At 49.0% G+C, this 16,553-nt stretch overlaps 2 protein-coding genes across 3 annotated transcripts in view; both read right to left on the minus strand.

Moving 5' to 3' along the window:
• DGCR2 (DiGeorge syndrome critical region gene 2) overlaps nucleotides 1–4,191 on the minus strand; it is a 42,689-nt gene extending 38,498 nt beyond the window's left edge. For both annotated transcript variants that reach the window (XM_066331366.1, XM_066331365.1), the window contains exon 1: nucleotides 3,852–4,191. In XM_066331366.1, coding sequence (XP_066187463.1) covers nucleotides 3,852–3,930 — 79 coding nt within the window. In that variant the 5' untranslated portion in view covers nucleotides 3,931–4,191. The remainder of the gene's footprint in view (nucleotides 1–3,851) is intronic.
• Nucleotides 4,192–9,163: 4,972 nt separating this feature from the next.
• Nucleotides 9,164–16,357, minus strand: ESS2 (ess-2 splicing factor homolog). Its single transcript, XM_066331367.1, has 10 exons — nucleotides 16,164–16,357; nucleotides 15,691–15,859; nucleotides 14,676–14,771; nucleotides 14,195–14,361; nucleotides 13,283–13,400; nucleotides 12,693–12,826; nucleotides 12,456–12,558; nucleotides 11,364–11,473; nucleotides 10,334–10,449; nucleotides 9,164–9,785 (listed from the first exon to the last, which is right to left on the minus strand). The coding sequence occupies exons 1-10, from the start codon at nucleotides 16,308–16,310 to the stop codon at nucleotides 9,500–9,502; spliced, it is 1,446 nt and encodes a 481-aa protein (XP_066187464.1). The 5' UTR covers nucleotides 16,311–16,357; the 3' UTR covers nucleotides 9,164–9,499.
• Between the last annotated feature and the right edge of the window lie 196 nt (nucleotides 16,358–16,553).

The raw sequence follows: 16,553 nt of genomic DNA on the forward strand, positions 1-16,553 counted from the left end.
AGCATAACCACAGCTGCCAGCAAGCTCCAAAGCGTGTGGGAAGTTCCAACTGTGAGCTGGAGTGTGGGGTTTTAACCAGACCACTTGCACTGGCAAGTCTTTCTAAGCATTGCAGATTAAGTATGTTGTGCAATGTTTTTTTTTTTGAAACAGAACTTGGGTAATAAAATTACTTCCTCTAGCTGGCTTTGAAGTGGAGAAAAAACGCTGCAAGAACAAGAACTCAATTGGCTTTTAGCTGCCTGGCAAGTGCTCTAATAAGAAAGCCCGATGACCTACATTCACAAGGCTCTGTACTAAACCATTATTACAAAATCCAATATAAAGCCTGACCATGTTTAAGTGTTTTTCATTAGCAAGCAGCAGTATCTTGTTAGAGAAATATGAAAACATGTTATTGTCTTTAGTGATGATGATCTTAATTAATCCTCTAAATACTATTCTGAAACATGTCAGTGTGGTCATTCCGGATTGCTTAAGCTCCCAATGCTACACAAAGACACCAAAACCTCCACTTCTCAGTGGGATGCATTGGGATGTTAACAGAAAAAGAAACTTTTTAAATGCTCTCAAGCTGTGAAAAACTGAATTCATAACAATTTACATCTCTGATGTTTTTCCAACAACCAACAGAATTGCACTGGTTCAGAAACTCAGACAAAATCTAAGCTAGTACCAGAACAGTTTATTGCAACTCAAAGTTAACACACCACTGAAATATTTCCTACACAAAGACAACAGCTCTCTCAGCCAGCTACTCAGATAACCTGAAGCAGATGGGTTTGACTTGTCCTGGAAAAGATTTTATTAAATTAAACTCTACTATGGTAAATACCCCCAAAAAGCAACAGATAGATTAAAATCAGCAAGTGTTTAAAGGAAATATTAAGTTAGCCCTTCACTCTACACCCATATAGTTGGAAGAGTTTGATACATTCAGCTTAAATTCACATTAGCAGATTCCAACAATGAGTAACACAGCTCAAGAAGAAATGCCCTACTTTGGAAAAAAAAAAACAAAACAAAAAAAAAAAAAACCAACTCTTTTTAAAATGCACTACAAAGCAGGCAACTAGTCAAAACAAAAAGAATATGGTCAAAACAGAACAGGAAAGACAGAAACACTGGGACAAAAAATCCAAGTGGTAATTCTCAAGGGCTCAAAATTACCATTACAAGTCCACAGGCTCAGAAAAATCCAACTGCCCACAGTGCCTTCAGGAACTCAGGTCTGCACAGCTGGGGCCAATGTCATGGTATGTGGAAAGCACCTCGTGCCATTAGTGATGGCAGTAGCACAAAACAGACTCATGTCATCAAGAGAGAAAAAAAGGGGGAAAAAAAGAAGTTTTAATTAATTTCTCCGTAATTTACTAAAGCCCACCTCACCCTAAATGCAGAAAAAAAAATAGGCCCATGTAAAATCGCTGCCTTTCAGATTGCATGAAAAGATACTACAGTTGAGGAGGCTTAAAAGAAGGTTTTATTTGTCTGAAGAGCACAGCAAGAACATGGATACAAAGCTAGTGTCAAATTAACATGGAAATACAAAGAGATGCCTGATCCGCCGGGACTGAATTGTGAAGGGACTACACATTCATCTCCGAGTACATAAAACCTCCCAGCACTCTGCAGCACTCATCTGAGAGTTCCAAGTACGGATTTAAGCTAAGCAAGCTGCAGGCGTCCTTCCTAAACCAAAAAGACAGTTGCTACAACACACAGGTTTAAGCAAGTAAAAAGTAAAGCAAACACCACCTGGGAAATAAATTCTAAGTCCAAGTCCTGTTCTCTTTCTGCTGTCCCTCCCCAGAGAAGACTAGGGAGACTTCTTCATCGCTGATTAAAGTGATAAGTGCTGTATGGCCTCTGTACTTGCATGAGCCAGGCTCTCCTGAGTTGCACCTCACGTTTCAGATCAAACCATGTGCTATTAATCTATCAAATGGCTGATTTGTTTGAGACAAATTCAAGATACTAACTGAACAAACAAAAAAAAAACCCAGATGACATTGGCCAAGAGCTGTAAGGCCACCCAGAAGTGATGGGCTCTCCTCTGAGGAGGAGGGAGAGGCATCACCATGGACAGCTCAGCCACCGCACTCAACCCCAGCCACCACCTAAACAGGATGGATGAGTATATTCCAAATGGAACTCAGAAACTCCTCACACAGCCAGGAATTCCAGCTGCAACACTATATCCAGCTGCATTACTTCACCTCAAGTTCAGGAATACATATGGTTTGAGCAAAATTCATGGAATGCTTATGGAGCTGCCACAGGGGAATGCTAACACTACAAGTTTCAAAGCCAGTGGTGTAGAACCAGAGCAGACGAGTTAAGGTTTGCTCACAAGGACACTTCTGCCAGCAAGGCTACAGCACCACAAATCTCTAAAGCAGGTACATTAGAGCACCAGTGGAAAAGTATCATTCATCTTTAACGAAGCAAATCTAAGTGAAAAACTTGTGTTCATCCATCAAGCATCAGCTGCTGACAGAGGTACAATATCAAACTGGAGTGACAAATGTGACACAATATGAAAAATGCTATTTTTTGAATTTCTAGGCGGCTACAATGCTCAACACCAACAGAGTTCAGGGTCAAGTCTATCCACCTGTAAAAGCACAGAGAGAGCTCCGAATAAGCGGAACCTTTTCACCCAGCAATCCAGCAGCCTTTAGCACTTAGTGCCAGCAAAAAGGAGCTGCTTGAGATCAGTTTTATATAGTACCTTCTCAGCCATAAAAGCCTCTAGCTGTAATAATACAAGGCTACCAACACAACAAGAGTTTTTTGGCTGCTTAAGTGCATATCATAAGCCCTGTACATCCACTGCACTGCCAAAAAAACAAGCTAAAACAAAACAAGGCAGACACAGAGACGTTTCAACACCCAAGTTAGTTATTCCAATAACTCTGCCTACACTGACCCAATTGTGTTTCAGCTCTGCTGGGAACTCACTTAGACACAGTTCATTAATACTGTTACGTTTTATTAGTCTGGATCATAAAAGTTATTTCGAGGAGAAAGAACAAGGGGGTTTCAAAGTACACCACGGGTCTTACTCTCCTATTTACCAGGAGCACGTATCACCCAGGAACAGTGGCTTGGCTCTGGGAGGGCGATTTCCAAACCTGCAAAGCCACCCCGGGCAGCCTCACGCTTTGGCTACTGATGCTTTTTGGCAAGAGCTGCCCATGATACCCGAGGGCTTTGCCAAGCTCCAAGAGAGCGCCCAAAAAGAAACCCCAGCTGAGAGATACACCTAGAAAAACTACAGTTTTCTACCCCCAAAACCCGACCATTTCTCCTAAGTTAATCATCTTAAGATTCTAAGCACTATGCCTAGCAGCTAGCAAACAAACTCCGTCGCTGAATTATTTCCCTAAAAGAAGCACAAACAGAACCAGAAAGGCGAACCAGGTGCAGCAGGTTTTTTTCTATTTCTGGCAGGATTAAATGGCACTTCGAAAGCAAGCGTTTTGTCTGGCTGTGTAGGCATCCAAGGCCCACAGCATAAAAGCAGGTAAGTAACAAGCACCTGAAAACTTAGTCACCACATTTTCTGCACTCATTACCCGTAGGGCTACGCAGATTTCTAGCCAAGCCTTCACACTTTGACACGAACGTTTTACCCTGACTCCGCGGGTAAATCCAGGCTCTCTCGGATCCAGGCAGCCGGCACAGGGGACCGATGCTCGGCCGCGTCCCGCTCTGTTTAAAGGCACAAAGCAGCAGCACAGCCCGAAGCCCGCCGCAGGGACCCCGATCCGCGCTGCCCCGGCACCCCGGGGCTCACCCTGCCCACAGCCCGGGCCCGGCTCCCCCGGCCCCGCCGCCGCCCCTACCTGGCCGCAGCGGCTCGGTGATGCTCAGCACCAGGAGGAAGAGGAAGAGGAAGGTGCCGCTGTCCGCCTTGGGCACCATTTATCCTCCGTTCATCCTCCCCCGGCACAGCGCCACAAACCCGCGGGGAGGGACGCGCGGAGCGGCGGGAGGAGGGGCCGCCGCCGGGCCCGCGGGGGGCCCCGGTCCGCACGGAGCTTTTCCTTTGCCCTCCCTACGCCGTTCGCCGCCGCCCCGGGCGGAGCCGGCGGTCTCGGCTGCGGCGGGAGCGGCGGGAGCGGCGCGGGTCGGGCGGCCGCGCTGGGGCGGCTCGCAAGGCTCCGCCGGCGCACAAGATGGCGGCCGCGCCTCCCCGCCGCCGTGCCCGCGCCGCCACGCCCCCTCCCGCCGCGCGCCGCCCGCCCAATCGGCACTCGGGGGGCGGGGCCTAGCGCGCGGATCGGCGCACGCCCCGCCCACAGCGGTGGGCGCGCCGGGAGGGGCCGGGGCCGCCGGCAGGGGGCGGGGACGGGGCGGGGACGGGGCGGGGACGGGGCGGGGACGGGGCGGTGACGGGGCGGTGACGGGGCGGGGACGGGGCGGGGACGGGGCGGGGACGGGGCGGGGACGGGGCGGGGACGGGGCGGGGACGGGGCGGGGACGGGGCGGGGACGGGGCGGCCCCGGGCACCCCGCCATCCCCGGGACTCCGCTCCGGCCCCTTGGGCCCCGCGGGATGGCCGGGGATGGCCTCCACAATCCCCCAGGACAGCCTCTATCGGCCCCTCAGTCCTCACCAGTGGAAGCCCCATTCCCCTCGGACAGGCTTGCTCAGTTCGCTCCACCTCCCCAGGACAGCCTCTATCGGTCCCCTCCTCCCCTCAGAACAGCATTTCCCTGGCCCCAGCTGGAGTGTCCTTTCCTGCTCACCTCTATCACCCCCCGACAGCCTTTCCCATTCCCGCTGGGGCTGCCCCAACCAGCTTCCTCTGTACCCGGGACAGCCTTTCCAGGTCCCCTCCATCCCTGCTGCGACAGCCTTTCCCGGCCTCTGCAGGGACTTCCCAGTGCCACCACCTTGCCTGGCCCGCAAAAAGGCACCAAGCTCTGGTCTTTCCCAGGTTGACCATCCTTTTCTTCCTCACTCTGTCCCCCCTGCCCACAGCGGGATGAGACAGTCCCTGTTCTCATTTCTGCAGGGCGGCACGGACAAGCAGCACCCGCGGCTGGGACATGGCCACAGCCAGACCCCGCACTGCCAGAGCCAGCCGGGTGTTTCCACAGCTCCTGGAAACGTTCCAGTCCCGGTTCTCGGGCCCAGATAGAGGGAAAATGCATAAAGAAAACGGACCGTGTGGCTCAGGTCATTGTTAGTGGCCCTACCCGTGACAGGTGCCTGTAGGAATTTGCAGGAATTTGACCCGGGGTGTTGCTGCACGTCAGACGGGCAGAGTGGTGGCTGTCCCTGGCTGGAGCCCCAGTGCCACAACGCTCCTGGTGCTGGATGGAGGGCAGCCCAGGTGGCTTTTGGGATCAAAAGGCGGTTTCAGCCACTTCCCAAATTCATCTGGAGTTTCCACTCAGAAGGGGGTGTTTTGGGCAGCACTAGGACAAAGGCTCAGCCAGGGGCCAGGCACAATGGTTGACCCACAGTCAGCAGGGAGCTGTCACTTCCCTCTGCAGGGAATTCCAGCTTTTTAGCATAACCTATTCAAAGTCCAAACTTGGGAAGCTGCCTTGGAAATGTTTATATATTTTTAATATTTACAATGAGGTGATTTCTTCTCTTTTGCTACAACTTGTAGCTGTCAAATAAAAAATTGCAATTCCAATAAGAACCATTTTGACCCAATTTTACCAACTGCTTGTTTCCAAGTTAAAACAAATTACTCAGTACACCCAGCAGCAAACTTTTCTCCAGGGGTTTCTTGATGGATGTACAGCTACTATCTGCTCTCTCCTGGCTCCTGCACCCCTTCAGGTCAGCTGCCAACCTGCAGGCAGGGTACAGGGGCTTCTGTGGGATTTCTCGAGCTGTGCTCAGGTCAGTAGCTCCAGGGAGGTGCTTCTTCCAAACCTAAACGTGCAGTTTAACATGGGAGAGGAAATTGGTGTCTGTCAAGAGTTTCCCGGAGCTGGGGTATGAGCAAGTGTGAGCTTGGAGCTGTGAGCCCTGGAGGCCTCAGGGGCACTGTGTGGCCAGGAATGTGCCTGGGGACCCACTGGAGTGCGTCACAAGCAGCAGGGCAGTGCCTGAACATTTAGGCCAAAACCCACTTTCTCAGTCTCATGTGCTGCCAAACACTGTCCCGATCCAAGAGCCTGTGGGGACCTCAAGTATGACAACATTCTCCAGCACAAAATGTGCACATCAGATTCCCCAGCTTTGCTCCTCCCATGGGATGCTGTGGGGACAGCCTGTTCTGAGTCTGGCTTCCTGCAGCACAGCCTCATAGGCCAACCCCAGACTCCTCCAGGTTATCCTTATTCACCCCAGGGCCTGGGCATTACACCATGCAGGGTGATGCATAAATAAACATCCTCTGATGCCTCCACTGTATGAGCAAGGCACAGGCCGCTCCCTGCCTTCTGTCCCAAGGCAAGGCAGACCTCATTTCCCCCATGCCAGGTGCCACAGCACCCCCAGCTCTGAACAAAGGGGGTTCTGGAGCACAGCCGTGTGCCTGGCAGCCCCTCAGCACCCCTGAGCAAAGGGGCAATGAAGGGCCCAGCACACCAAAGGAAGGGTGACAGCTGCCCCAGATTGTGCCAGGTCAGAGAGGTGGGGGACAGGGGCTCACGGTGAGGGTGGTTGAACCCACCTCTGGCCCTGGCCTGACTCTGAGCTGGAGCTCATAACCAGCTGCTGTTAAGGCACCAGCTGGGAGCTGGGAGCGAGGCAACACATGCAAATATGGGGAAGTGAGAATTGCTCCATTTCCCTCTCCCCTGAGAGAGTGCACCCATTTCCTTTATTTTTGCAGAGAAATAGCCCAATCCTCCAAAACAACAAAGTAGCTCCAACCACAGCTTCCCTTTTGACCTAAATAATCAGTTCCCTTACTGGAACCTGCTTTTGGGTGGGTGAAAAGCTGCAGGCCCTGCACCACGGCAGAGATGGTTACCCCTGGGCCAGGGAGAGGCTCCTGGCCCTGAAGGTGGACGGCTCAGATTAGACTTGGGGCTCAGTGATTAGACTTACAAGGATCTCCTGTGGTCTCTCATTTTCTTTCCTGCCTGGGACAAAGAGCCAAGGCCCAGGCTGCACACAGCAAGCCCCCAGAACCTCTAGATGTGATGGTGCTCACACCAAGTGGACACAGGTCCACCAAGACTCCCAAGCACCCAGTAACACACCACAGCCAGCCTGGCCACCCAGGAGAGGCCTGGGGCCACCTCTGCAGCATCAGGAGAGCTCCAGGTGCTATAATGGCTGAGGGAGCAAGTGTGCTTGGGCTTGCACATAGGAAAATGCAGACATATTGCAACAGCAAAAGAAAAATAACCTGCTGAAAATGTGAGGGGAAAAAAACCACCCATCATCAAGAACCAAGATGGTTTTTCACACTGGATTTGGCCTGTAAGGCACATTATCTGCCACTGCTACAGCAGCACAAAATATCTGGCAATGAAGAATTTACTGATTCACTAATTACAGATAGCAGGGGCTGAACTGCAGCAGGAAGCAGAGAACAGACATTACAGCCGGCATTACAGAAACAGCCAATCTGAAGAGCACTACAGCCCTTTCAACAGATCCAGCTTTACAGCACATAACTGAAAATAAGTTCCATTTCCAACAAACATGTGAAGGCCCATCAGCGTGGCAGAATGAAGACTGTGATTTTAGTGTGGCTGTCTAGGTTAACTCACTTGAGGGCAAATACAAAACCAACACCATCCACAGGATATTTAATGCGGTCTGCTTTTAAGCATGAACTGCACAACGTGGAACTAACCATCCTCAGTTATCACATTCTCCTATTATTCCAGCTACACTTTGGTACGAGCACAGCCAGTTTGAAATGTTGTGGCAGAGAGATGTCACATCCCACTCCTGATCCATGTGTACACCCCATCCAGTCCCTTGAATGATGCTCAGCTTTTCTGTGCATCCCACACCCAGAGGAGCTCCTGCATCCACAAACGGACAGGAATCCCACATCCACTCCTTGCTCCTGGTCCCTTTCGTGACCCAAACTGTAGGCCAGGGTCTGACCATCTGCCTGGGTACCTAACAGAGAGGTCCTATGCTCAATGGAGACAACCATTTCACTGTGAAATAAATAATTAGTATTTGAAATTACCTAAGAACTTGGTTCACAATTAGTCCCTAAAGAACAATTCTGAAAGCATGAAAACTTTACTAAATGCACTCCTTTTACATTAATTCATAAGCACCTGAGAATATTTTTTTTTTTTTGCTTAAAGAAACAAAAGAGCCTTCAAAAGTATTACTGGACTAAAAAGGTAAAAATTACTAGATTTTGAGTGATGATTCCTAGCAACACTATGTTGAACAATTTATTTTCACAAGGCGCACTATAAAAACTCAGTCCCTAGGAAGGGTTGTTCACAGTCAGAGACACGAGTTTTGGAAGTGGCAGAGGAAACCACACAAAAGGAAGCTCTCCACCAAGACAAACACAGCACCCAACACCCCAGACCTCAGAGAAGGCTGCAGACACTCCAAGTTGCTGGGTAAAACTTTCCAAGGATGTTCCCTCAGTAAAACATCACCTGACTATAGCAAATGCCAACACTGCCAAGTGTTACACATATGTCTTGTACTCAGGTGTGGTGCAAGAAGTGCACCACATCTGGCTACACCTGCTTCCTCCTAAAGGGTGCACGGTGCTTGCCCAGGCTGGATCACACCACACAAGGGCTCATCCCACACACAAAGGTCAGCTCATATGCACTAACCACAGCACTGAGTGCAGGCTATGTATGGTTAAAACTGCTTTTCATTTCTTGGCCAATTATAAAAACTAAAGCCAAAAGTTTCAAAGAATGGGAGGAAAACACCAAACAAAAGCCCCAGTGCGGCTATCAGAAGTATCACTTCTGTCCTTCAGAATGGCACTGTCATCCTGGTAGATGACACAGGACTGTCTCTGGCCCCTGCATTGTGATCATCAATTCTCTGGAGTCACTCACAGAGCAGCCATAAAATAAATCTGATCCCTTTTCTCTGCAGAACAGGGCAAGCCCAAAACCTGCAGAAGAAAAGCCTGAGCAAAAGCAGCAAGGCAGATCCCATTCTGCAAAGTGTAAGAAGTGAAGGAGGAAACGGGGTCCTCTTAAAGAACGCTGGTTTTAACAAGATCACAAAGTTAGTCAAACTTGTGCATTAGTTTAAATTCAAGTTAGAGAAACTCTAAAATTCTGTGTCATGCCTCAGTATACATATGGTTGTGTCCCCTCTTCTGCAAACTACAAACTCAAACAGGTTTGACAAGCTGGAGTCAAGTCCAGTTCAGCCTTTTCAAAAGGCTTACCCCACTTAAGAAACAGACATGGCTGTACAGAAACAAATTTAAATGCACGTCTCTCTTAAAAACAGAAATATATCTTTAAGAAATTATCACCATTTTCCCAGTTTCCAGTAACCAGTCCACAGCTCACTGAGCACAGCCAGATCACTATCACCTTGGTGGTGATTGGAATGTTCAAAAGAAATCAGACACCTTTCTTCTTTTGGGAAGCTGCAGTAAATTGTCCGTGATGGATGTAGTATCCTGAGATACTGGTGTCTGAGATACTGTCCTGGACTGTGGGGTGCTCTGTGGGGTTTGAGGCCCACTGGCTGGAGTCTTGTAACCAGGAGTTCCTGTGTGGGCTGGGGAGGGGGTGTAGCTGGCTCGCAGGGCTTTGTCAGTGTATTTACTTGCAGTCCTGTTTACAAGTCTCTGCAAAGCTGGTGACATTGCTGGGCTTAGTCCTTTTGGAGTAAGGCTGAAATAGAATAAACAGTTTTAAGAGATTTTACAGTAACAGACCTGCCTTTATCAGGAAAAGCAATACTGCCTCCCTACATGAGATCCCCCCCACAGAAGTCGTTCTGCCTGCAGGTAAATGCAGCCTGTCCCTCTAGAGAAACAAGTGACAGAAAAACCTCCTACATCCCTCCCAAACCTGAGGGGCACTGCCAGACATTTCCTTTGAGCTCATTCTGTCCTTCCTGTGACTCCCCCAAGCAACTCTTATCGTGTCTCCTCTTTGCAATGAGGCAAGACACTAATCCAGAGGAATCACTGGGTGGCTGTAGGGCAGAGCAGTAATGCTGACAAAGAGTGTCAGGGACAGCCACCAGCCACTTTCCCTCAGGAATTAAGTTTTTTAAATTCTAATTTTTTTCATTTCTAAAGAGTTACAGCCCAAACACACCTCTCCCTGCTTCCAGTGTCCTTCCTTACCATCATTCCTCCCTTTCTATATGTGCTGATTTACATCTCATCAGATAATATCCACCCCCAGTTCTGCTGTCAAAACAGAAGTCTCACCTGGCCAAGTTTTCTGTCACTTTTCGAAGGGCCTCCTGCTTCTTGGCCCTGTTTTTAGCTGCTGCTTCATTGGCCATCTTGAGTCCTAACCTCTCACGGCGCCCGGGCTCCAGGATCTATAAATGCATCACACAGTTCATTTGCCAGCTGGAAGTTCAAGAGTGCTGAGAAAATGAGTCAAAGCACCTTCAAAGCTGGATCCCAGTGTACAGGGGTCTAAAGCAGGGAGAAGTGGGGTCAGCTCGCACCTCTCTGCTGCTGCACAAAACCCAGAGAGGACACAGAGACCTTCAGCCTGCCTTAGCAAGTAACAAAAATTGTAAAACCAGTCCAGTCAAGGAAGCAGCCATTACCTCTGGCATTTCCTCCTGCTGTTTCTCCTAGACAAACAATGTCACCTGTGTCTTGCCTGGCCTGTAGCCAGCCAGCTCTCAGGCACACACAGACATTGCTAAACAGCAGGAGAACCAGTCAAGGCCTTTGGAGTCTGACAAAACAGAGGCACATACATCAAATTACACCTTTCTTAAACTAAGAGCCTCAGACAGCTCACATTCAAAGGCACCAGCAGGAGACAAGTAGCATGCAGGGTTAGGTGCCATTAGCAAAGCCAGAATGTCTTTTCTACTCTCAACTGGTATACCTGCCTCAGGCTGCAACAGACAGAAGATAAAGACAGAAGAAAATGCTAAAAATTCCACCTATTCACACATTAAAATCAGAAAAATTGAGCATGTCTTCAGCTTCCTCTTAAAGCCCCTCTGTCTGTGCCCACCACCAAATGCAGAATCTCATTGTCCTGTCAGCAGCGTGTATGCCACCTCAGGTAGCTCCACCAAGAAGATTTCATGTGGATCCATGCTCACCTCCACCCTCCAAGCACAAACTAGCTGATTAGTTTCCAGGACTGGGAACACCACCCAGTGATGTGTCACACTCCATGTTAATCTATCACTTACCCACCTGCCTTTCCCTTCTCAGCTCTTCCCCCCAGAAAAGAATGTCATGCTGACTTGCTGACATGAAATACCTTGAAGGCTGGTCCAGGTGTTCTGTCCACATAAGGTCTTTCTGACCCTTCCAGACGCAAAGGGGTGCTTTCAATTTCACCCCATGTCATGAAAGGTGACTCGTTCACACCTAAAAACAAACCAAACAAGTTATGCCCATGCAAGACATTTGACTAATCTGACTATTCATTCACCACCAAAAAAAAAAAAAAAAAAAAGAGAGAGAGAGAAGCACATTAGGAAAGGCAGCAAACTCATTAAAAAGGAGCCCCTCCACTGCAGAGGGAATCACAGCCAATGGTGAATAGTGGTAATATGTGGCTCCCATTAAAAGAGATTGCCTGTAGCTGTGTCACCCTCTCAGTTACAACGACCAAGCACCACCCTTCCCATGTCTTTATTTTTCCATTTGCTAAGCTTTTGACTAGTGATGCTTTAATTTTTCCCTCTACGGTACTAGTCCTCCCCTCTGCTGCTGTATGAAAACTCCTTCAGCACAGGAAACTCTTTAAAAGTAAGAAAACAGGCAGAGGACTTAAAGGAACATGTAATAGACAACTGTACCCTCTAATCACCTCAGGGGCAGCCTGTACCAAACACTGACTGCACCTTGTCTAACAGGTGTAAAAAGGATTCTAAGAGCTCGATTAAGTCTCTGGCTGGAAAATCCCACTGTCCAGGGTTTGGAAAAGGCATTTATGATGGAGAAAAGAGGTGCTCCAAACGCCACCTACAGGTTTTCCAGAGGGAAAGCCACAGTAGGTTCAGGTGTTGCCATAACCACATAAAACAGGGAAGCAGCATGGCTGTTGCAGAACAGCTACAAATTCAGATACCATTTTCCAACTCAAAGAAAAATAATCAGTTTGTTCTAACCGAAAGTACCCTACAGCTAAATGATTCCTGAGCAATGGCACAGGAATCACAGCCTCTTGGTGCAGTGTGACTTCTCCTACCAGTGTACTGGACTAGGATTTAAGCCCTGCATCCAGCTGGCACGAGATTCTACCTCCTCATCGAACCCTGTAATGACACCCTAGTGTCGAACAGAGCTTCAAAGTAAGTTCAGTCATAGTCCTCTTAAGGCAGAAGAAATAAGGAAACCCTCTTACCTGGGGCAGGAGAGGGGGTAGCCACAAAACCATACCCGTTGACTTTTGGAGAATCTTGGGGTATCAGTTCTTTCCCATCGGGTCCCACTTTGCCCTGTTTGTACTGAAATAAAAAAGAAATGTGGAGAAAGGTGAGAGTCAGCTGTATCCAGCACACACACACTGTTCTCCTGGGGGATGAACCACACCAGAGGGCAAAGCCTAACCAGGCTTGAATAAGAAGTAAAATTATCCAACCTGAGCATTGAGGGCTGCAGCTTGTTGGAGCTGTGATTTGCTCACAGCTTGGCTAAAAGGATCCTTCACAAAACGAGTGTTTCGATGCACAACTTCCCTGGGCTTCTTAAAGACATCACTTTCTTCAGGTACACCTTGAAAAATCAAATATCTTTTAAAAAAGGGCTCATTTCTCTACTTCACTGGTTCACAGAAATTATCAACTGTACATTTATAGCCAGAAAAAAAACCCCCTACATTTACAAAAATATATATATGTTATAGCAACAAACAAAACTACCAAGTCCAAGAGTAGAAGAAAACAATGAATGAAGATGACAAGTGCTCATAAAGAAGACAGACCAGGAAAGAGCTTTGGCTGCTGAAAACAAGTACTTCCATAATGCAGACAAGCTTTTCAGTGGCAAATAGAACATAACCAAACTTTGGAATCAGAGGCCAAGGAAAAAAAGGAAAAAAACTTCACTTCTTAAAAACAACTTTCCAAAATAAAAAAGCACAGCATTACCTGTAAGAGCTGCTCAGTCTCATACAGAAATGCTGTAAGCACTGTTTGGAGCCAAGCCATGCAGAAGCAATGCCTGCCTCACCTGTTGGATAATACATGAGGGTGTTTCGAGCTGTGTATTCCCAGGTATCCAGCCCAGCCTTCACGTTCTCCAGAGCTTGCTGCTCGGCTGAAGGAAGTGCCAGGTTTTCATTCTGTCGCTGAAAGGGCAACAGAAAAAAAATTTTAAAAGGTGAAAAATCAAAAAAAGTCTGATGCAGCCTCCCGCAACCTTTTATTTAGGCAGACACAACTTGGAGAGCTCAGTCACAAGCTCAGCCACCTGCCCTAGAACACTCTGCATAAGGTATGTTACAGACACTGAGAGATGGTTGGGATAAAAAAATAACACTCCCTCAAAATAACAGCAGCAAAACCCCATATGTCAGAGCCAAACTTCATTAAAAGGCATTGCATCCCACATCCATCAATGACATATCTATGCCAGCTGCTCACTGCTGATGGTTAAAGGCTGACAAGGCAGGCCCAGAACAGCTCTTGGACCTCCCCTGCAGGTAGCTGAGAAGGCAGCACACCCGGCCATGCTCATGAAATTCTGTGCTACAGCAGATGAGTGGGTTATTACTGATCACAGAAACTGAAAACTGAAATAAGACAAACAATTGAACTGCAAATAATGAAGGGCTGATGGACAAACAAGAGGAACTGTGCTCAGCTGCTCTCCCTGGTGTTGCTGCTTACAGAAGAGGCTGCCAAGGACAGCAGTACCTGCACTCTGTGCAGTGCTTTGCAGTCTCAGAGCTTTCAGAAGAAACAAAGCCTCAGCAAGTCTAAGTCAGCAGTGTTCTTGTGTGACAAAAGGGGAAAAACAGGACTGCACAAGGAAGCAAAGAACAGTCACAGGACCCAGGAAATTTAGCAGAAACACAGTGCAATGGTATTTCCTGCAGTGTCTCTGTGGAAGAGCAGAGCCAGAGCAGAGGCAATTCCCTACCCGGGTGTACTCCTCCTCTGCGTTGTACAGCCAGGCATGCTTCACTTTCTCCTTCTCTTTGGCCACTTCCATGATCTGCTCAAAGGAAGCATTATCCTCACTCGTGTGCTTTGCCAAGAAGGTGTCCAGGCTGGGAAGAGCATCTTTATCATCTTTTTCTGCTTCTCCTAACAAGAGAAGGGAAGAAACCTGAGGAAGGTTAATGCCTTTCTATGAGAGCACTGTAGCTACCTCTGGACCCTCCTGGCAGCAAGCCCTCCACAGACACACCAATAACTAACACCAAGCTTGCTCAAAGGAACAGATCCACACAGAGTGGTGCAGTAAAAAATCAGGTTTGGAATACATGCAACCAACTTTCAATAAACCCTTTTATGGCATTTATAGCAATTGATTTTAAAGGTGAAATGTACAAGTGGCCAGCTGCTGACGGACAATTTATTTTTAGAAGAATTCAGCTAGAGGAACATAATTTTCCTACCTTCCTCTGCAGTCTTGATGCCAGCTTTAGGTTTACTTCCTGCTGCAAGGCCACCTGGGTGCACTTCTGGGGTTTCAAACGTGGCTGGGGTAACATCTGCCACAAAAAAAAAAAAAAAAAAAGTTCACCACGTTAATGGAGCACAAAACAGGATTTGCTGTAAAAATCATGTACCAAACGAGTTACAGAGGGCATATCAACAGAAAAACAATTAAATTAAAAACTTGAGAAAAAAACTCCAAAATGGTCTATTCAATTCTGTCTCAACCTCCAAACAAGATTTTGGCCTCATCTAAAATGTTTTTCTCCTTGAAAATTGCTGTAAAAGGAGTGTATTTAGTAAATTGAAGGAAATTCCCAGGAGAGCCACAGCCCAGTATATTTGTCACTCTACACCCTGCTTTTGCTAACAAAAACAGCAGCAGATCAAACTGAGCCCAGGCCAGGGCCAGCACCTGCAGTAGGGGAGGAAGGGACACCACCTGGTGACACGTGCCCTTTGTCACAAGAAAGCCACTTACCCAAACCCCACTGCAGGGGTTGGGCTTTAAGAAACACCTGAACTAGAAGTGAAAGAAAACATAAAACAGAACATTGGATACCTGCTGTGGGAACCTCTGATAACCACGAGCCTCACCACACCTGTTGCTAATACATGAAAATCTCAAATGTCTATAGATACAACAAGAACCCCTAAAACTACAAACTAAAATAAGGATTCAAAACAAAAAGCTTACAATTTCTCATAGTAGAGAACATGTAATATTCCCAAAGGAGCAGAAACTTGGCAAAATATCCCTATAAGGAATGGTTATTAGAAGGCTGCTTTTTCCAAAGACACCATCAAAGCGAAATTCAGCATGAGCCACTGGCTACTGCTCAAACTGGTACACTTAGCTTTCATGCAACATCAACCTCGAATCTTTAAGGTAAGTGTTAGCCTGCACAAAGTTAGATAAAGCAGAGTAGCAATATCAGACACAAAGCCCTCATGCCCCACAGAGCCAGTTCTTACAAGGCGCAGGTGTGTCCCTCAACGATTTGCTCAAGGAAGAGCCAAACTTGATAGCAATTTGTCTCATTTTCTCCAAGTCGCCGTTTTCCTCAGCCTCCAGATAGTCCTTCTGCGCTCGCAACTTCTCCACATCGGGAAAAAAGTCTCGCTGGATGATTTTCTCTAAGCTCTGCAATCAGAGAGACAACTGCAATGCCCCGCTGAGACCCCTGGAGTGCCGGCTCGGCTCGGGGCCAGCAGTCCAAAGCCACGGCCAGGCCGAGCAGCCCCGGGGCCCAGCGCCGGTGGCAGAGCGCTGACAGCTGTCACCGCAGGAGGGCCGGGAGCCCGAGGGGCCGCCGCAGCACTCCTCGGACTGCAGCGGGCCGACCCTGCCGGTGGATCCCAGCCGAGCCCCGCCGCGCTGGAAGCGCTCGGCTCAAGCACCGGCGGAGCGGAACCTCCCGGGCTTAGGCCCGGGCCCGCCGCCTTACCTCGATATAGGCGTCCTCATCCAGGATCTTCTTCGAGTGCCTCGGGGCCGGCGACACCACCTCCTTCCCCGTCACGGCGACGGGGCCCGCGGCGGTAGCCGGCACCAGTGCGGCGGGAGAGGCCGGGGGCACCGGTATCGCCTCCATGGCGTCACAACAACCCCGCTCCTCCGCCTCCGGCAGCGCGACGGCCCCTGACGTCACATTTCCGCGCCGCGGGGAGCGGAACGCCCGCCCCGGGAGACGTGCGGGTCCGTGTGCGCCCCCTGCCGGCGCGGAGGACCCGGGCGGGCCCGCGCCGTGTCCGCGGCGGCACCTCGGCCTGAGGGCCGGGCTGGGAACCGGGATGGGAATCGGGATGGGGCATGGGATGGGCGCCGGGCGGATCCC

Source organism: Sylvia atricapilla, chromosome 17 (genome assembly GCF_009819655.1).
Source record: "Sylvia atricapilla isolate bSylAtr1 chromosome 17, bSylAtr1.pri, whole genome shotgun sequence".
Taxonomy (NCBI): Eukaryota; Metazoa; Chordata; class Aves; order Passeriformes; family Sylviidae; genus Sylvia; species Sylvia atricapilla.